This window comes from Oculina patagonica, chromosome 5 (genome assembly GCF_052425735.1).
Source record: "Oculina patagonica isolate OP01 chromosome 5, crgOcupat, whole genome shotgun sequence".
Taxonomy (NCBI): Eukaryota; Metazoa; Cnidaria; class Anthozoa; order Scleractinia; family Oculinidae; genus Oculina; species Oculina patagonica.
Genome location: NC_135762.1, coordinates 6,243,742 through 6,265,304, shown reverse-complemented (window position 1 = coordinate 6,265,304; position 21,563 = coordinate 6,243,742). Strand labels below are relative to the sequence as shown.

General features: G+C 39.5%; 3 protein-coding genes across 3 annotated transcripts in view; 1 reads left to right on the top strand and 2 right to left on the bottom strand.

Annotated features, from left to right (window-relative positions):
• The window catches only part of LOC144653817 (uncharacterized), a 125,839-nt gene that overhangs the window by 30,795 nt on the left and 73,481 nt on the right, over nt 1-21,563 (bottom strand). Inside the window, exons 8-14 of the mRNA XM_078513915.1 lie at nt 16,243-16,295; nt 15,620-15,692; nt 14,829-14,887; nt 13,948-14,077; nt 12,126-12,365; nt 11,141-11,229; nt 609-733 (exon numbers count right to left, since the gene is read on the bottom strand). Of these exons, the coding sequence (XP_078370041.1) occupies nt 609-733; nt 11,141-11,229; nt 12,126-12,365; nt 13,948-14,077; nt 14,829-14,887; nt 15,620-15,692; nt 16,243-16,295 (769 nt within the window). The remainder of the gene's footprint in view (nt 1-608; nt 734-11,140; nt 11,230-12,125; nt 12,366-13,947; nt 14,078-14,828; nt 14,888-15,619; nt 15,693-16,242; nt 16,296-21,563) is intronic.
• Nucleotides 740-8,886, top strand: LOC144653826 (uncharacterized). The gene is made up of 11 exons (XM_078513930.1): nt 740-845; nt 1,365-1,512; nt 1,658-1,913; nt 2,441-3,030; nt 3,537-3,668; nt 4,081-4,167; nt 4,571-5,282; nt 5,646-5,792; nt 6,094-6,817; nt 7,352-7,579; nt 8,096-8,886. Exons 1-11 carry the CDS (start codon nt 778-780, stop codon nt 8,397-8,399), a joined length of 3,396 nt encoding a protein of 1,131 aa, XP_078370056.1. The 5' UTR covers nt 740-777; the 3' UTR covers nt 8,400-8,886.
• On the bottom strand, nt 9,465-11,126 carry LOC144653893 (uncharacterized). Its single transcript, XM_078514030.1, has 2 exons — nt 10,750-11,126; nt 9,465-10,335 (listed from the first exon to the last, which is right to left on the bottom strand). Exons 1-2 carry the CDS (start codon nt 11,014-11,016, stop codon nt 9,625-9,627), a joined length of 978 nt encoding a protein of 325 aa, XP_078370156.1. The 5' UTR covers nt 11,017-11,126; the 3' UTR covers nt 9,465-9,624.

Genomic DNA, 21,563 nt, shown 5'->3' with positions numbered 1-21,563 from the left:
GCACTTTACATTGGTTTTCCCCCACTTGAAAGTTATAGAAAACGTTTGAAACATTCAGGGGTAAATGAGTTAAAACATTTCGTTGAAAGTTTTGAGCTAGCCCTTAGAATTAAAAATTTTCATTAATTTGAGTCAAAAGCAATTAGCTTTATCACATTTGTAACAACTTTGGGAACCACCGCGTTCAAGCGCTCAAGCTATGGAAAATCCTAACTTCTGGTCGCCGTCGCCAATTTCCCACTCACTTCAAAATGATTGCAACTGAATCAAACTGAGGGTCACGCAGTGTTTAGGGGAGAAATCGAACATATTTATAGAAATATGCGAGAGGAAACGAAAGCAGATAAATGAGAAACTTAAACTTCTGAACCACAACAAGCTTCGGTAAAATTTCAAATAATTTTTCTGTTGAGGTAATTGAGATGTGTCAGCTTATTTTTTTTTATTTTTCCTCTTGGCTTTTTGCCCAAATTCTAAGCATTTTTCCCGAAAAATTTTGGCGCTGGGGGGGGGGGGGGCTGCAACCTGTAAAACATGATTTATTTTTTAGAGTTATGTTAAACGTTAAAGATTATTTGATGCACTTTAAAGATTGAAAGGCAACGTACATCAAATGTTTTTGCTCTAACAGGCAAGCCAGTTCCTCGTGCCCATTTTCCCTTGCAATCTCCTCTAGCAGCGGCTGTTCATCTTTAAAGCTCTTAAACACACTCCGGCCAACATGGGTGCTAAAAAAGGAGGACGTTTCACCGACATGCTTTGCGCGCTCAGTCAATTATGCGACTTTGTGTTCAAAATGGCGTTCGCGAAGAAGCTCTCCCGCCATTTTTGGTCCGTTTTCACAGGTAAGAATCTCGCTTCAAAAAGCCGCTAGTACAATACCTTTTCAATTTTTGAAAACTTTAGTCTTTGTTCGTTATTTTAGCCGCGACAAAGAAGTATTTGTTTGGGAAGAGAGCTCGTAATTGTTTTACAAACATATATTACATGGATCGTTAGGTCTTTTGTTTTGCATTCGGAATGATTGGTCGGCTTTCGTTTTGCTCCATTGTTCCGTTTTCCCTTAAGACTTTTAAACAAAACTAGCATTTATGCAAAGTTAGATCATTAAACGTTCTTCAAACGCTTAGGTCGCCTAAGGTCTCCAGGTTTTAGAAAGTTACGGCGGTTTGAAATTGTGCTCGAAATAGGCGCCAAAATCGGTCGTTTCACTTGCTCGCAGAATGATTACTTGAAACAGTTGTCGCTTCCTAAGTCTTTGCATGAAGAAATGATTCTCAGATCGGCGGTGCAGCATTTCATAAAGCACATTTATGTCAATAGCCGTTGTGAGAGCTTGAAGTAATGGATTCTTCCGAAAAAAGGAAGCTTATTCCGACTGGAACTACTCCCAAGAAAGCTGAAAAACTACAGAAGAAAACGAGCGAAAGTGGCTGTAGTTCACAAAGATCACCGCTCACGACCTCATCAGGAATTGGAGGAAAGCGGCTGTTTTCGTCACCTACGCAAAAGGTACGCTTGACTATGAGAAAAAGTTTTTTCTGTTAATTTTAGGGGTAGTAATTTTGGCTCTATTTGTGGAAAATGTGAAGGTTAAACAATATAAATAATCCCCAGCGAGTTCTATACATGATATTTCCTTTTATTTTCATATTAGAATGGATGTCGATTTGTTACCCGCAAGAAAGGTGTCAGGTCACCGAACGTGTCACCCTTGCAAGCCTCAAAACAGCAACGCAAACCATGGTCTAGAGCAGAGGAAAGAGCCTTGGTGCAGTTTGTTTGCATCCATCAAGACAGAAAGTCACCCTCTTCGACAGCAGTCTGGCCAAGTATGAGCCCTTCATATCCCTACTGGAATGAGGCTGCACATTATATTAAAACCACAACTGGCCAAAGTCATCTCAGAACTGGTAATTTTTTAGTTACATATAGTTTCTTAACATTGTTTGTTTTATTTTGTTATTAAGATACAAGATTGAAAAAATAGTTATTAATGATTATTGTTGTATGTTTGTTGTGTGTTTATAAATATTATTTGTGTAAAAAATATTTGTGCTGTCTAGCCTGAATAACTTGTAATCCCTGTATTATCCCTGTATGCTTTTAATGTTGAAATGTCAATTTATAAAGAGACCTTTATAGTGTTAGATTATTAAGCGATTATTATGATTATGAGCGTTATGTTTGTATGGTGGGGAAAAAAAAGAACTTTGTTTTTTAATCTTATTATTGTTTTATAGGCATAAGTACGTAACAACATTTTGTTCAAAAGTTTTAAAAAGGACCTTCATGATTTCTTGTCAAAGACCAGACACTTTTTTAATAATCTTGTATTAGGCACCTGACACTTTGCAGTGCAAAATGATTTATACTTGTATTGGTCTGAAGGATTCAATCTAGTTGCAAACTAATTTAGCCTATAATTTTTGATTTGAAGGGTCCACAGTGAGACAACGGGTGGTGAACTATTTAAGAAAGAATTTCAGCACACTTGAAGATGCAGAAGAGGAATATGGCCTTTCAGTGGATGGCTATTTTGGTGTGTCAAAGCTTCCCGACAGCGATCAAGAACTGGAGAATGTACACCCGGACACACTTAAACAATTGGATTTCCTCTCTGGGAAACAGTTGGTTGCTGTGGCTGTCAAGGCTTTAACACGCATCAAAGAAGATCAAATATATGACATATTGTCTGACAGATTGAAATCGGGCAGCTACAACCTGCTATTAAAGTTTATCAACCAGCTAGTAGGAAAGCTATCCTCAAACACAAAAGAAAAAGTACTTGATGAACTGTTTATCAATGCTGCTGTGGAAAATGGAATTAAAAGCAATCCATTACAGTTTGTAAGTAATTCCCTAAAGGGGATGAAATTACTTCAAGACAGTGGGAAGCCAAATTTGATAGCAAAATGGAGTCGGTGCATTTGGGGCCCTGAGGGAAAACCAAAGCTGGATATTCATAGAATGCCATTTGGACTCATCGAGTATCAAATTGAATTCTTCAGTTGTACCAATGTTAACCAGGTAAATATATTTGAGTTATTTCTGATTTCGCAGCATTTTCAATAAAATGGTTATTCAAAGGGTTGTACTCTACACCATGTGGAGAGGGTGAAAGCAGGTGGTTAAAAGAGGTACTGGTATCAGAAACCTCAAACAACATTAAAGAACAATAATTTTTACGATTTTTTTCTACTTTTTATACATTTCTCTGAATTTCTCTTAATAATGTTTCTCTCGTTGTGTATGTTGGGGTTTAAATTTTATCTTTGGTGTAAAATTTTCAGACTGGTTTGAATTTTATTTTCCATTGTGTCATATTTGTTACCATAATCTGAAACACAGGGAAATAAAAATCAAGCTGGCTTGAAATATTTTAAACCAAAGATATATTTAAACCGCAACATGTACATCAATAAGGTCATAAAAATTTGTTTTAAGTAACAGATGTTGCTATTCATGGTGTTCTTCTCATTGGTACCAAAGTGATCTTTCACTGATTTGGAATTTTTTGTGTCAATATTTTGTAGATCAAACAGCCTGAGGACTACAAGTTGTGGCTTGAAACCATGAGTGCCGAGTTTCCTGACAGGTTTAAAAGACTGTTTGCAGGACCAATGTGGAGTGGTCTTAAAAAGGAGGATGTTTGCAAGCCAGAAAAGGTACAAGTAGTTCCATGCCTGTAATAACTTAAAAATAAACCCAATATATTAAAAACAACTCTTTCCTTATTAACTTTCATTCTGCAACAGTTTTATGTGTATTATTAGAACTTGAAAATAATACTGTTGCCATTTCAGGGTTTTCATTAAGAATTATAATGGCAGGAGAATATTGTTATTTAACTGGAGAATGATTTCTGAAGGTTCCACATCTTAATAAAAAATAGGCACAGGGCTTTGAAATTTAGCCAGAGAATAATATTCTATGTAGTAGCGGGAGAATTCTTTGATCTCTGATGCCTAATAAACACCCTGATTTTTCAGGAAGAACACCAAATATTTAACTTGATAGATACATGTATACACTGAACTCAAAGCCTGTATGACAAGCCATAATTTGATTTGATTTCAGGCCAGGGTAAATGTTGCCAGTGTAAGCAGAACAACACAATGGAGACAAGACAGTGATTCACCATTTACAATGGACCCCCTCCTACAGGTAAAAAAATATAATATGCATATTTGCCTATCAATGTACAGGAACAGTAGCATTGCTGCATTTGTATACAAGTCATGCAGGTATTTAAGGTAGCCTGAAGGTCTAAGGTAGCCTGAAGACAAAATAATTTTAATAGGGACTTCAATGTCTGTTAAGAGATTTTTGGGCAGTGAATTATTTCCCTGAAATGCTGACTTGTCATGTTTTTACATGTAATGTTTCACACAGTCGAAGGTGGGAGAGGGGGAGGGAGGGTGAGACAAGTGCATATCTGCTGGGATATTTGCATTGATTTTGCCAGTTCTTGGTAGTCTTCAAAGCAGAGTTGGATAATAAAGCATGTTATTGCCATACTGCTAGATTATACATGTACAAATCACAAACATTATTCCCTTACATGTAGGTTGCAGCACTTGACCAGCTAAAGTCATCCAACCCCGACGGGAGGTTTTGGATCAAGATTGATGCCACGGATGTCAAAACGTGTATGATGGAATCCTGGGAGAGAAAAGTATGGAATGGAGATGAAGACCTTGGAAATGGAAAGCTACAGGAACTGAGAGATGAATACGAGGATAGGATGGAAGATATGCATAAGCTGAAATTAAGAGATGTGGCTGTTGTAAAGGAGGTCCTACCAAGAGTACTTGATGCCTTAACAGGAGACATTTCCTTTCTGGATAAAGGCTTTCAAGAGGCATCAGACCACTTTGAGAAGAAAAGTAGGCAGGCAAATTGTCCTGAGGCAACTTTGAAGGAAGCCAACTGGGAGGTCATTGAGTTCCAGATCTTGCTGCAGCAGAGTCAAGACCTCCATCATAAACTGGAAGACGCGCTTGCCAGTATTGCTGATGCTAACAGAGCTGAATATGTGTTGCCTGAAATCCATGACCTGGCATCCCAGAGTTTCATGTACTTAAGGAACCTCTTCAAAAAGAAACGAATAGCAGCAACACATGTCCTGGTGCTGATGTTGTCGGATGAGAAGAGATCGAGGAAGCCATATGCATTACCAGTTAGATTTGTGCCATGCAGAACTCTTAAGGATCAGTTCATCAGAGATTTGACAAAGGATCTTAAAGAGGAGATGACAAAGAGGAATTTGTGTGTCACAGGTGAGCCATTGGTAATTTTCCTATCGTATGAGTTGAAAACATGCTGTACAAAAATATGGATATACAATGTAAAAAAAATATTTCATGATAATAGACAGTTTTTTGAGTTATTTAAAAAAAGAGGTTTCATCTTTTCAACCCACCCAGCTCATTAGGCCTAGAACTTAAATCTATTTAGCAACATAAAAATGCCCCAGGATGTCCATCAAATGAATACCCCCTTTCCCTGCACTTTTTCAGGGTTTCCGGCACCTCTCAGTTGCCTATGTAGTGATGTGTTTTGCATAACATACTAATAGTGACAAGCTAGTCATTTTTATGTAATGACTTATATATTGAATTGAATATTCTTCATTTTGACAGGCACTGTTACTGATGGGGAGTTCTGCTCTTTGAGGTCTCAAGGCGAGACACGGCCCTTACATCTGTGGCAGTTAATTCATGATGCGAAGGAGAGTGTGAGCAGGTGCAGCAGAAAAACCCTCCTTGATAAGCTTGAGCAAGTTGGTGGTGAGTGACTAATCTACATGTTCAATTATGTGGATATTAACCAAATTCTGCTGCACTTGAATGACTTATTATACACCTTGGTTTTAAAAGGTGAGGGGAGAGGGCCAGGAGGATGTCTGCTTAAGATGTGAGCATAAAGTATAACATAGCAAGCAGACCAACAAAAGTCTCTTCGCTTGCAAATGTATCAATAACAATAAAGGCAAAAATATAGGTTGGTCAATTTTTCCTTTGAACAGGAAATATTTTTGTCTATGAATTTTCATCCTTAAAGTTGTTAATATTTCTCATTTTCAATTAGTTGATCCAGATGGAAGACCTATAGTACGATCACCAGATCCTGATGTACCAGATGAGTTGATTGCACAGCTTCATGAGCTAAGGAATGGTGCCAATGGAATGTCTTTGGAGGATGCAGTTACTTTTGTACGTGGCAGTCTTGTTCCTGCTGGCTACAGTCCATATACTTTCAGACGTGACACCCCAGAGTCTCTCTTGGATAAGCTACGGTCAATTGTTGCTACGTGCAAATTCAGGGCAACTGTTGACTATTGGAAAGAAAGGGGAGTGGACTTCTCGATGTACCTTTACATCCCTGAAGTTGATCCTGTGACTCGCGAGGAGAGACATGACCGTGGCGACCACAACCACCTATTCAGACGTGCAGCTGGCAGTATTAGACAGGGTAAAGACCCTTCTCTGAATTTCGAGGCCTTTGACGAGGTGGTGATGGATTCTCTCAGCGGCCTAACCCATGCAGCTCTTATTGGAAAGAGAAAGCAGTCCCTTGTTGATGCTGAGCGACTCATATCCTCCCATGTCGTATCATCACTCCGTCGCAGTGGTCATCACCGAGAGGCTCGACATGTTGAGTTATTGACGCAGTGGCACGAGGCTACTGATGGTAGAGGTCTAACGCAGTTGCAGCGCTGCAAATACAATTACCAGATGCTCAACTATGTGTTGGATGAGTGGATGCCTTGGCATGTTGACACATACGACTTCCGGACCATTGACATCAACAGGTTAACACAATGCAAGATTATTAATAACTAGTTAAATGGTAACAACAATAAATACTTAAAACAATACAAAATTTTACCACCCTCCCTCGGGTAGGTCTTAGAGCCTCGTGGTAGGTCGGTAAGTATTCCACTGAGTCCTTCAGTGTGACGGTGCCTAGGTTGGGTGGTGGCCGTTTAGGGTTACCATGGATACCTCCTTCCTTGCTGTGCATTGCCGGGCTCCACCAACCTTGAGGCTCCAACGCCCAAGCTCATCTATTGTCGATGAGTTTAACTATGAATTATGATAAAACAACCCTCCAAGTTTTAACTAGAATATATATTGTCTTTTGCCAGCTTCGTATACCAAAACAATTGTGCTGTACATCATGTAGTCATCAGTGCAAGTACAAAAAAGGTGGCTTAACAGAAATGAGAAATACCAAATTTATTATTAAAATTATTAAGCACCTATCCACTTCAAATTAGTTATGAATTTTATTAATCAAACTTTTAACAAGCAGGGTTTAATTTTATAAATCCTTATTTTTCAAGGCCAGTTGATTGCATTCGGGGCTTCTCAAGAGAAACACTGGTAGAAATGACCACCAACATTGAGAGCCAGGAGCACAGAAGAAGACAAAACCATGAGATTGGCTATGCTGAGCATCCCAGGGCTGGTGGGACAGATGACCTGGAGACGTTTTTCAGCATTGCTCACCGTTACCTTGGACTTGTTTTCTCTCTAAAACAGTTCAAAGAGAAATGGCCCAAACTTGTCAGGTATGATACATGAAGAAACTGTCATGAATCTCTTTAATCAACAACAGTGTCTGTGTTCTGATCTAGTACAAAACATGTAATAAGCTTAAGATTTAAGGTTACTGGGCAAAGGTGTTTGGGAATAGGTTAAGGTACTGGTGCTTTCAATTTTCTAAACATAGCAATTTTTCTTTAATACAGGAAACAAGTTTGTAAACTAAGCATAAGGTCATGCATTGCCCAGAATTGTATTGTGCATCTCTACTGGACATACATGTAGTTTCACACAAGAATAGCATGCATGCCTCAAAATGAATTTTCCAAGCGATCGTGACTATTATCATGGTGATATTATGAGCATTTATTGGGTATAAACGTGCTGCTTCTTAACAAGCATGTGCCCCCCCCCCCCCCCCCCCAACAAGCAATCAATAGCCAAAGTTTGGCTAAAATCTCAGTGCAGGTTTGATTCCAGTGGAGTAAACAAAAGCTTTTTTAAGTCCTAGCTATACAAAAGAATATTTTATTTTGTTTCAGGGAATTCTGCAAAAGAATGGATAACACTCTTCCATTCTACTTCTTCACTCTAAATGAGAGGTTTAGAGGTGAAGATGACTATCCATCATTCGATGACTGCCCAGAGATTGATGATGATGTGGATGCAGCCCACCACCCCCTTCGCCTCCACCGTTTAAGAATCAACCAGAGAGAAGATGGGTCCAATCTTAACACAGGGAGGTCATTTCTTGCTGCTCGGCACAAAGGCTCACTTAGGCAGCGGCTTCATAGGCCTGTGTTGGGACCACCCCCTGTACCTCATCACATGCGGCTCCACCCGTGAAGTTTTGTTGTACCTTATTCTTACTTTCCTTGTATTTTCAAGGGTACTAGTTTGTGAAATTTTCAAAATTTCAAAATAATTGCAAAACCACTACCAATTTGAAAGCAAGGTTAGCATGACAACGATAATAAGCCTTAATTATTTAGAGATAGAAAAAATGTGCTTGCACTGCATTGAGAAATTTTTGAAAGAAAAATATCAAGACTGTGATAGCTGTTTTTTATAATTTGCCAGTGAAATTAAGATTGGTGAGCCCACTGCCTTAACTGATTTTACTTTGAAGAATTTGTTGATTTAATTGAAAGATGTGCAGTGATTTGAACCTAACTTTATTCAGCAATTTTATATTTATATCATACAAAAGGTAGATATTATCAACAATCAAAAGTTTCGTAGTTCATGTTGTCTTGTATTAGAATAGAATAAGGCTTGGAACAGTCCCAGTGTATATCAAATGATGTAAATAAGCAAAAATAAAGACTCATTATGTCAATGAATTTTTTATTAATGTCATTCAATTTCGAAACTGCATTTTATGTAGTGATTATTAATGTGATTGCCCCATCCCCTTGTCAACTCAACTTTTAACTACCTTTTTACTTTGTACCCTCAATTATATTTGAAGTACTTTTTTACATGGATATAAAATAATGGAATTTACTGTAAATTTTCATTGGCATGTATCAACTTGAGAACAAAACTGAACCAGGTTTTGATTCCCGTGTGTCACAAACAAACAAATGATTGGACAAATGTTAATGTACAGTTATGAAATACATTTGTATCCATACTCACCCAGTGGAAGGTCAATATAAATTCATGAAGGGGTGGGGGTCTCAAAAGCCACAAATATTTTGTATAAGAGAAAACGAACTCTAAATTAACTTTTATTCCAGGGTTATTGTAAATCGGCTTTCGAACAACCCAGCTCAGGAGGGGTGGGAAATTTTAAACCAAAAAAACCTTCCCTGGGAGGTGTATGGATATTTGTGGAAAAGACATCATAAAAAAATAACTTAAAAGTGGTCTGAAGAAGTGCAGTTACATTATTGAAAAAAAAGCTAGGTTGACCACCAAAAAGCAACCAATATTTAACAAGCAGTTCATTCACTAAAAATTAAGGCAACAATATTTTATATCTAAATTACAATTTTGAGATCACAAGATTTAGCACAACCCCTCAAAGATGGCATGTGCTTAACATGCAGATGCAAGAACAAAGTTGTTAATCATTGTAGCTATAAGTGTCATTGTCCCTGGGCCAGCGCCCCTGTTTGGTAACTACCAGAGTTGGTATGTATTTAAATTGGTTAATTGACCAAATGAACGAATACTCGATTTTCTTGAATTTCACAATTTTCACTTGATCAGCTAAAAGGGCATCAAGAATTTTCTGCACTTTCTTTCCTGGTATGTAGCCAATGGATTTCCATTCCCGATTATTAAATTGCACTTGTGCAACAACTGCATTTTCGTCGGCAACATTCGTTGGCTCATAATATAGCCTTAAAGGAATGTCTTCTCCGGCTTGCTGCTTTAACTTGCACGACTTGAGCGCTGCTTGGAAATGCTCATGGTAAGTGCACCCCTTTAACTTGACATATTCAGTATATAATGTCACTTCCAAGTCCAAGACATCATCATCTTCTTCATCATCATCATCATCATCATTTGCCACAGCCACATGAACAGGTAACTCTTCTTCCTTGGCCACATTAACAGTGTCTTTGGTGGTATTTTCTTTTGTTACAATTACATTCTTCAGCTCAGGGAACCTACTGCAATTGCATTCAACTGTTTCTGGGTCCAACCATGGCATTTCAGGATACTGATTTTCTTCATAATCACTCCTTGGAGGTAATGGGGCAGAGACTAAACTGTGATTTGGAAGAACTTCTATCCTACTGATAAGAACGACCACTTTTCCATCATCCATCTGTAAACAAAGACAGGAAAAATTGTTAGATGAAAATGTACACATGCATGGATAAATGAGTTGTATTACAAATGCAGTGTAGTAAAATTAACAAAAGAAATCAAATACACAGTATGACAGACTGGTCAAAAGACAAACTTTTTCCACATTTTCACCGAAGAAATGCTTCGATTAGAAACCTTGCAAAACCTTGGACAAGTCATTACAGGCTGTAGCCTACATATTTCCGATACAGGGATGTTTGATAAACATTAAGAAGACATTTGGCGTGTTGAAAACTTGAGCTACTACGAAGGAAAGTTAAAGAAGCTAAATTTCGAACTCAGCTGGGTCACGAACACATCGCGACATTTACCGCATTTTTGACTCTGCAAACGAGAAAACCTTGAACAAGACAACGGGAACTTGACTTACCTCAAAGAAACAACTTGCTTTCACTCTACAAACAATCGGGGATTTCTTGTTTTCTAGGCAATCCCTGATTTCCTTCGTGTCAAGAAACAACACAAGCCGTCTTGAGCGAAGATCGGACGGGAAACTCACGTGTCCAAGCACAGTTATTAAGTTTAGTGAAGCTACTCCACTAAAGGAATATTCAAATTTAACGGTTGAATCGATACAATGGACATAGAGCAAGTCTGCTGTCGAAAAAGGAGCGCAATTTCCATCGACAATTTCCATCGCGTAGAAGAACTCTCCACTCGCAAATGCGGCAAATGAGAAGGTCACGTGTTAGACGCTTTGATAATATGCTTTGACTAGGCGCGCAAAGCATGCCGGTGAAACGTCCTCCTTTGGTGCTAAAGAGGATCCTGAAGAAGTCCATGGCATTTATCTTTGCCGCAGTGTCCACGATGATGCGAAGTAAGGAGAGCGCTTGCGTCTTGGCACCTCCTGAACACAAAGGGACGATTTATTTAAACGAAGGCGCAGTGAAACGACTGATAAAAAAACGACTAATAAAAAAACGAGCGAACTATGATCAGGCTGCCACTGGACGCCCGTTTAATCAATGATACTTGCTGTTACAGAAAGCGAACAAGCCAGCAAACCAAAATAAATTTCTTTCAGTCTTTATTGGACTAGGAGGTGGAAGGCGCGGTGGCCCAATGATTAGCGTACTCGACGCGGAGTCGAACGGCCCGGGTTCGAGCCCTGGCATGCAGGGGCGGTGCGTTGTGTTCTTGGGCAAGAGACTGAAGAGACTTTACTCTCAAAGCGCCTCTCTCCACCCAGGTGTATAAATGGGTACCGGCGAATTTACTGCTGGGGGTAACCCTGCGATGGACTAGCATCCCATCCAGGGGGAGTAGCAATACTCCTAGTCGCTTAATGCCACAGAAACCGGGATAAGCTCCAGCTGTATGGGATACTTGGCTCGGACACCATGACACAAACACCAGCTCTACTGATACAACTGAAGTATAATCGGGACAAGCATTATGCTCCACGTTCCAATTGTTTTGCATTTACAATCTATAATGAAGGTGAAAAGATTGACACTCTACTTACTCATGCATCAACAAGTCCTCAAACTCGATTCAGTCCAAGACAATACGCGTCGATTAACTTATAACATTTTGTACTAATCGGACGAAACAAACAGGTGAAACGTATGAGGCATTTGAGAAGTGCGCTTTCTTTCAGATTTTACTCTCGTGGGCAAACTGGCATCAACAGAGTGTATATCTTCTTTTTGGCTTCGGACGACATTCAATGTGTGTATTCCGTGATTACTTGCATAAGAAGAGATGAGGTCCGGTTCACAATTACTAGTATTTAGTGCTTACCCAGTTTACCAGGTTGACTCGCCTCTTCTTTCAACTTTAAGCTCATTTCACCCATTCTTTGTGCTATCTCCATAAGCGCCAAAGGTAAATCATTCACATCCATATTTCGGATGTCTTGCGGTTTGATATCACCTTTCTCTATGGGATTTTCCTCGGTGTAGGTAAAGGTTACCGTACTGCTGATGGGAGCTCCAAACGGATTCGTCACTCGAACTTGCACCTCACCTGGAGTCGGAGATGCTGCCAGGACAAGAAAATTAAATGTTGAGTTTTCGTTGAGGTTGACACCCTTTGTATTACCATACTTCGTTTTTAAATATGTTCAAAGAATTTGGGTACATACTGTGCCAAGTTTTCGTCCTGAATTCTTCTCCCTTTCGCCTACGTTACAACATTCCCTAGGCATTTTTAGTGTTGAAAATGGCACACTCGCGTTCTGCATTTTTATCAAGTAAGTTATGGCTAAATCGTTCTTCATGTAAGGAGCCGGTTATAACGTACAAGGGGGGGGGGGGGGGGTGGTTATGGTTACTATTTTTAAACATGTCTAAAGGGTGGTTCAAGACAAATAATGCACTGCACAAGTTTTTCTGTGCCACTCAAGGGGTGGGCTGCCCCAAACATTTTTCCAGTAACTCGGAGCTGGGCCACTAAAAACCCGTCTTTAAAAAATAATTTTTCATACCCCCCACCCAGTACTTAAATGATCCGTCACTTAATACAGGCCTGGCATTCCAAGTCTGTTTAAAACCTTCTTTTACCGTTTGCTCCGAGTTATTCGACGCATTTTATGGTTTCATCTTCTTGTCTGGGGCGCAAAATATAAAAGTCTTTCATATACTATATTCAGTCACTGATTTCGCATGAGAGTAGATGACAGAATGTTTTAGGCATTTGTTTAGTTTTAAGCTTAAGAGAAAAGATCCCTGAGGAAGTCTAGATCTCAGCCACCAGTGAATAGACCTGTCTCAGCCTTCATCCGCGCCCACTGCAGCAGGGACTGCCACTCCCGCATCGGACTCCATAGCCACAACAATCAGCCAAGGCACAACTACATAATCTTCCGGGAATGACGGATGCCTACAACTAGTTTTAAACTGACGGCTCGTTTTAGAGGTGACTGTGCGGTAGCCGCGCGCACTTCTAACGGATATGGCTACCAAAATGGTTACTTGATTTAATTTCGAGTTAACGTTGCCAATATAGGTTCAATATAGGAACCAAGCCTTCCCTTGAGTACATGAAAAGGTTAAATAAAAGCTTTCGTTTAAGTTTTTACGATTAGGTTTAATTCAGTTGTACCAAACGCTTACGGGCCAGCGCGCGTTTTCACTTGTTGGGACAACCTCACGAAAATACCGGGCCTGAGTAACCTGCTATGTATGAGACTGTTATGAGGAATAGCACCGATTCCAGCAATCTAGGCATCTGGTTTGGGTGTGCATATGACCTATTTTACCAAACCAAATGTATATGTACCAGGGCAATACTTCTCATAGGGTTAAGAAAGCCCAACAACGGTTGACCCGTGACTTGCTCCCGTTTGGCCTCGTAGCTCAGTCGGTAGAGCAACGTTGATCTAACCTGGAGGTCACGGGTCCGAATCCCGCCGATTGGGGTCAAAGAATATTTCTTTGCTTGTGTTGACTCCAATTTCCTTTATAGGGCTAAATCTCAAAACAAAACTCCGGGTTTGTTTCCAGCAATTAATTCTATTTTAGAGTCAATTCTCTAATTTCCAGCGTGTTTAATGCCAGTGCTGTGTAGCTTAACGTTGCATTGCAGTTGTATTTCCAATAGATATACGGGGTTTGTTACTTACGAGGAACGTTTCCCCGGTAATCTGAGTCGCTGCGTCTAGTAACTGGAACTGGAGCGATGATACCAAACTGTACTTGAACATTGTCGACCATACAGGGTTCAGTTAGTGTTAAGAAAAATCTATACCCACCCTAGGATAAATAGATAGATAAACAACTTAGTATTACACTATTATTAGTATTATATATTATTATTATTATTTTTATTATTATTATTATTATTATTATTATTATTATAATTATTATTATTAAAGTAAAAGATCAATCATAATTTATAAGCATTTTGTTAAACATCTAAACAAAGGAATTTTGTTAATAAATGAAGAAACCAATGACATGCAGCTCCATGGGTGTCAAAGAGCTCGCAGAATTCGATCCGACCTTATTTTCTCGATTTATAGGCTCGAAAGAATATCTTGCGTTAACTTTACCTGCGGTTGAGAAATTAGAACCATTACATGTCATTAATAAGATATTTTTCTGGTGACATGACCGAAGTATGGAAACACCTGCGAAAGTATTGCCCAACATTGCTTCATGCATGTTGATAACGTCACTGCCGTTGCCATGACAGCAACCGAGTACCTTTAACTTCTGGCTTTTGTTGTCATGTTTCTGGGAAGCTCTTACATGCAATTAAATTTTGCGCGTAAAACGTTCTTAGTGGTAACTCGTTTGTTTAACTAATATAAGGGAAAATTCTCTTTTAGCCATCCGTTTAAAAACACTTTCATCCCGACGATCAAAATTGTAATCTTACCGCTTACCAGCACTTTACAAGGTGAACTTGAATAGATAATAACAATAGATAAGTAGAGAACCAATTGCAATTAAAAAGCTAGAAATTCAACAATAGGTAATATGTCTTGAGTAATTACCTTACCTTAATGTCTCCCTTAGTTGGAACAATTTCCTCAACTGCAAGTACGTTTCTTGCAACTTCTGTACAAAAGAATATATAAATTTGATATCTTAAAATTCAAAACAAAATAAAGCTGCAAAGACTTTCAAGGTTTCATGGTTCGATGGTCCATACTACTGGACAAAACTCTTAAAGAGACAATTTAAACAGACTCTTTATTTTCGACTACTTGTACTGTAAATGTCCTACCCCGCTCCTCTACGTCAGTAATGTTTTAGCCCTTGTTGTTCAAAGAGTGGATAAACTTTTCCACGGGTTAAACCACTGTGATACTGATTTCAAATCAGTACAGTATCCGTAAATGGCGTCGTCCGCTCCTTAAATAACTGGGGTCTGGAGCTAGGAATTTACAAGTGAGTGTTTGAGGAGCGAAATATTTGCTAGTCCATTCCCTCAACCCTCTCTTCCCTGCCCTACATAAGGCTGAATCCAGGTGGGAGAAGAGAGAGTTCAGGGACTGGACTAGATAAAAATCCATCGCTTGACTCAATTACTTTTGTCAGATTGTAGTACCGTGGTTTTCCTAAAGTCTGACTAACAGAAAACCTCAATGACCCGCAGTGATAACACCCGTGTAGATTATAAACAGAAATAAGTTTCTGAATCTTATGGAAAACTACGTATACCACTCCACATATTGTCTGGCTGTGCTGATATCATGAGTATTCCTTCACATGCAGGACCTTCAAGCGATCTAGTGTAACACGCTAGTTTATATAACCCCATATAAAATGAAAAAGGTTTTTTCTAACCTTGATTAACCATTTCCATAAGTAGTGTAGGGGTAGATGGTGGTGAATCACTATCGAGGTAAGCCTGCAGCTCCTGCAAAAGAAGAAATTGTAGAGCGATTTTTTTAATTAATTGATTATTGAGATTGGTGAGAACTTTGTCATTCTTTCCTCAGAGAAATAATTACGCCTTGCAACTCAAATAATTCTTGGGTTTGGCTTACGATTGGCTTACACAGGTTTTATCAAGTTTGGACGAGTGGAGCTGACTGGTTTGTAGCCTCCTACGCAAACGTTCTTTTTGCTCGTCACACAATCCTTATTGGTTTGTGACTCTAGTTTTCAGGCGAGTTCAGATCGGCTCTTCTGTTATTACATGTGTCATTATGTTACCTTGCTGTTAGTCTACCTCACCGATACAATTGCAATAACAAAACAACGCAGTCTGAGTACAAACTCACGTTACGAATCGACAATACTCCGATGTTAGCGAGTCTTTCATCAGCGGCAAGGATTGATTTTTATAACTCAAAACAAACTCGAAAAAAACAGAGGCGGTACCATTTCCGTAGTTTCATTCGTCCGTCCGTTGCAATTTCCTATTTTAAATAACAAGAGGATAAAAACATGCAAAATATGAATACCTCATCGTGCAGAGGGAAGAAAAGGTCCTCTGAAAGAGCATGTGTACTGCTTTCTGTTGAAATGAAGAATGGAAGATTAATTGAGTGGCCTAAAGCGGTGAAAATTAGTCACTTGGACTGGGAATAAAAGAATCACAAACAAATTAAAGAATGGAAATGGGACTGAAATTTGGTCAAACCAAATAGGCTGAAAAATGGGATTCGAGCAAAATTAGGGCTGGGAAATGGGATATATGTTCGCCTCGAGCATTCTACCCTTTGAGAGCGTGTTTTAGTTCATTTAAAAGAATGAATATCAAGTCTGATCTACAGAAAAATACCAGAAAAGACACGGTTGAATTTACAAATATCTCTGCATCCTCGACTTTAGTAAATGAACGAGGGTAACGGAGGAAAATGTCACATTCTTAACTCGTTTCTCGATTGACGTTTTGTCCGCTATCTTGAATTCGTTGTGTTGTTAACGTAGTACTTAATTTATCGTAAATATTTTGAACCCATACGACCTATTTAATTTATCGTTTTCGATTCTGGCTGTTTTTAAACACCACAACACACCTGTTTGAAATGTATCATATGCACTATCTGTCCGTCTGTTCTCCGCGGCGTTTCTTTCTATTTCGTTTATCGATGTAACCTTGGCAGGTCTCTGAGAGGAGGAAAATTGTATGAGTTAAATAAATCAACTGGACCCAATTGCTACTCTTTCAAGGCTTTGTGCCCAGCCAGGTTGGGCTTAGGTGCATTTAAGTTATCTGTTATTAGAGACATGCTTTTTCAAATTCCACAAAAAACGTGCAAAGTGATCGGTGTTTTCTTTCCAACCTAGCACCATCAAGAACTCTGTGTACGTCATTGGATTCTTCCTTCGAAGATAGTAGCGGAGCTCCCGCACGCGCCAAACCACCCTGCTTGCAGAGTGTTCTTTTCACTTCCCTGCGACTGAGATTTGGGAAGAAAAGAGGCCCTGCATAATAAATCGCGTCATTTCTTTGAAGTCACCGCAGCCCTAAAGTCTGGGTTAGTCAGTGTGGTTTTGCTTCGCGGGTTTAAACTTTTTGGAAAAATCCACAGTCAAGACGGAGCCCACGGTACGATTTCGAAAGCTCTCTCCATCTTCTACCGTTTGAGCGCGCGCAGTTGTGGAATATTTAAGATCTCGCTTTCTTCGGAAACAAAGAATAAATTTCACGTTTTTAATCGTACAGCTCTACCATAAGGTCACTTGTAAGACCTCTAGTGGTGTTTGACCTGCCTCGTACCCAGACGCCTCTCTCTAGTCTTGGCGCTCGCTTTGTTCTTTGTCGGAGAAAGAAAATCGAGGCGCCTGAGGAGGAGGCAGGTGCTTGACGTTTTACCGAAGAAATTCAGACGCTCTTTGAAGAAAAGAATTTGTAAAACAAAACACTTCGCTATCGTTTGCGATCCATCACGCCATTCCGCGCGCGCATGCTAAGATTAAGTGGTATAATAGAGCTATTTCACAAACCTCGATAGTTACATGCTAATGAGATTCGACGGGTGGCTTGCTTATCCACTATTTTCCGGGTTTTTGTGGTTACCAAGGTAACCACTATGCTACGGTCTGGGTAAGTAAATGTAATGTAAGTAAGACTTTCTGGAAATTACTAGCTCCAGTGAGAAGAGAACTAAATAATGTTTTGACAGTCGACCTGACTGAGTACATGGCTCTGTGCGATCTCCAAAACCACCATGTTTACGATCAATTCTAATGCCTTGAAACCCATCTCTTGAACATATTTTCAGTCCAAAAGTCTTGGTAGTAAATTTGCAAAATTCCCAAGGTTTCAAATATCCAGGATTTGGAGTGATTTCCTTTAAATGAGAGAAATGATCATTCAGCAAATGCCGCCTTGTTCACTGGCCTGGATGGCAAACGTGGCATGGCTTAGTAGCCAAACCTTCAGATGCAATATTCACCGCCTAGCGCGGCGACATTGTCCGAGCTTCTCGACCAATCAGAATTGAATTCACCTCTGAAAATTATACTAATGTTAATTATTCTTTTTTCGGGTCCCTAGGGTCCCGTGCAGCAAGATTCAACAAAAAGGGCGGTGTCTGCTACCGTTTATGCGTTGGGTACCTTTTCAACATATTTTCATTCTCTATTTTCCAATTGCCCATAATACACTTTTTTTCCCCAAAATTTTGCATAAACTATTGTTTTCAAATTCTCTTGGGAGGACTGCATATTTCCAAAACAATAGTTTATGCAAAATTCGGGGGGCAATTGGAAAATAGAGAATGGAGTTGTTTGCGCTAAAATGTTTTAGAGCGGATGAAGCCTGGAACCACCAAGTTCAAACAACCAGCTCTAAATGTCTACGGATTTTTTTAATATAGGCCGCAAAGGATCCAATGATTTCGAATGGATCGAGAAGGGCTTTCACTGCAAATAAAATGTAAACCGCGAAGGATCCAATGTAGGGAAATGGATCGAGAAGTCTAGTAAATAATCATAGATCGAGAAGGATCCAGTAAATAGAAATGGATCGAGAAGGGTTTAGTGAATAATAGTGGACCGAAAAGGATCCAGTAAAATGGAATAGATCGAGGAGGGTTTAGAGAATAATCTACACCGAGAAGGAACCAGTAAATGGAAAACGATCGAGAAGGGTCTAGTGAATAGAAATGGATCGGGAAGGGTCGAGTGAATAAATAATAATGACCACAAAGTTCAAACAACCAGTTTTATCTCTCGTTTTTTTGGAACATGGGCCACGAAGGATCCAATGAAAGAGAGTGAAGCGTCCAATTAATAAAAGATAGACCGCGTTGGATCAAATATATGGTAGTGGGTCGAGAAAGGTATTTCAAGATAATATGGACAAAAAAGTTATTGCTTGAAACGCATTCCTATATTCGGCCAAGCTTATGAAGGAGGTAAATACTTTACGTGGTCTTCCGATGTTTTAGTGTATAAAACGGCCGTGACGATGATCCTGCCCCATTGGTAACAAACCCCATCGTTTCCTTATGGAGCAGTTGGCCAGGTCCTTGATTGAGGAGTAAATTTGTCAATCACCTTTGGCTATGAAGGAAAGAAATTGCGAAGTACTGCGGGAGGATTTGTTCATCTCACTTGGCTCCTTTTCTCACCACAGAGCCAACAGTTGTAAACGCCTTCAGTCAGGTTTTATCGTCATATGATGATAATATGAACGCCCACGCTCTCCGCTGTCCACATTAATTTTCCCTCCCTGCACGTTAAACGTCTCAGCATACAATGGTCGCTTTGGTAGCTTAAGAGCCTTTTACTTTCCCTTCGTGCTGGCCGGTAATAATGTTAAGGTCGAAAAGACAAGTAATCACTGGTCCAAATAGATCTGTGGATGTGATTCTTTTCCTGTTCACGTTTGGCTTTAGGCTGAAAGCAGTTCGTTCTCCTCTTGGGCTGTTCGTGTCGGAGAGCAGTTACTACTATAGTGATTGTTACTCTATTCCTTAAAAAGTTTTCTAAATGACAAAGACTATTTATTTTACTATCGATGTGGTTACGAACGTAGGTTAGAAACATCTCACTCGAAGCTAGGGAAGTCTTTAGGCTCCCTGTAGGTATGGACATCACTGGGTTGGACAACAAGTCTGTTAAATAAAAGACTCTTGAATCGAAGGTCGCGCAGTTCTCTTACAAGCAACGCCGGCTAGAGCTCTTAAGCACATTTTTCTTTCTAGCCTATTATTACCCCAGAGGTAACTTACGTAGTTTTGTAATTTGGCTATATTTCGTATGAAATCTAGTAGTGGTATTAGTCACAGCAAGAATAATCACGCTTCGAATAAAGAAATGGGGTTCAGGGTTTGGTATGGGATAAGAAATGGAAGAAGGTATGGGATTAGGTATGGGATAAGGTATGGGTACGTGTAAGGAAGAAGACATGGAAGGTATGTTAGGATGAGGGAATGGTTGATAAAGGCACAGCCTGTGGAGAGGCGCAGTCAGGGGTCACTACCCAATACTTAATGCTAAGGGACGGACCATTAGAAAAGTGATAAGGGGGTGTTGGATTTTTACGCCCATTACTTATGCAGGAATTTCTTTTGCAGGTGCAACCCTCTGCTCGATTTTTTTTAGTCATGTTCGTTTTTGGACAAATAGTTTTTTTTTTTAGACCGGATACCATGTATTGTTACTTTTTACCATGCTTTTGACAGATGTTGCTTTGTTTACGATTTGCTAAATAGTTTAAATATTTCCCCCCAAAAATTGTTGTTTTTCATTGATTTAATCCTTTAGGGACTGGTCAATACGTACTCGGGGTGGGCCGGAGCAATTGAAAAAGTGGAGGCTGGAGAGAGTGCACCAAAAGCGATATTATGATCACAAGCCATCTAGGGTTGTCCGGGGGTCCATGTTCCCCTGGGAAATTTTTATATTTGGACCTTCTGAAATCGCTAGAAATATCTAAAACTGCTCGCGTCATGAAACTTTTCAATTTGTACTGATGAACACCACTGGGGATTTTTTTGTAACTATAACAGTTTCAAGTCACTAAGATGTCCCACCTCTATGTGCAGATCAAATTTACATGACCCCCCCCCCCCCCTCTTATTGACCAGTTTCTTAAGAACCATCTTTAAAAAATATGAAGAATGGCTAAAATCAAATGCCATGAACTGTTATTTAATACCATGTTATACTGATTATTTTCTTTACGTATACCCTATACACTTGTCAACAGAAATTCATATCGAATGCCTTACAAACTTGGTGTCAAAGTTTTTATACAATAGCCAGAAGGCAAGACTTGAAAGTGAATTTTCTATAACCACCGGCGTATGGGAAGAAAAGGTTTGCTTGTCGGGAGGTCAGGCTGAACGTAATTTGCTTGAATGAAACTACATTTGAGTGCTAGAGACTCAAGTACAAGTCATAGTACTTGTACTGTGTTCAAACAAAGCTAATCTCAGCAAGATAGACTCAGATGTAAGGTAACAAACTCTATTGAACTTTAGCTTTCATTCGGTCGCTCTGTAGTGCATTTACGGTTACTAGGTTGACTCTATTTGTAACCCCGAGTTGGTTTTATTTTGCTACGGGTTCACAGTTTATCTATTGCTGTGAGTTGATTCTCTTTGGCCGTAAGTGATTTTCTCATCCCTTGCCCGGCGTGGTGTCCTGAGGTGAGCTTTTTTCGTCATCAGTTGCTGCATTAGGTTTATTATCATTAGGCCGTAGATTTTCTGGCCGAACAAATTCGTACAGTGTATTTTTTGAAGTGCTGTAGGGCGGCAAAGCAGAAAGTTCGATCAACTAATCTTCTTCAGTCTGGAAATCATGTTTACCCCGTCTACCTTAT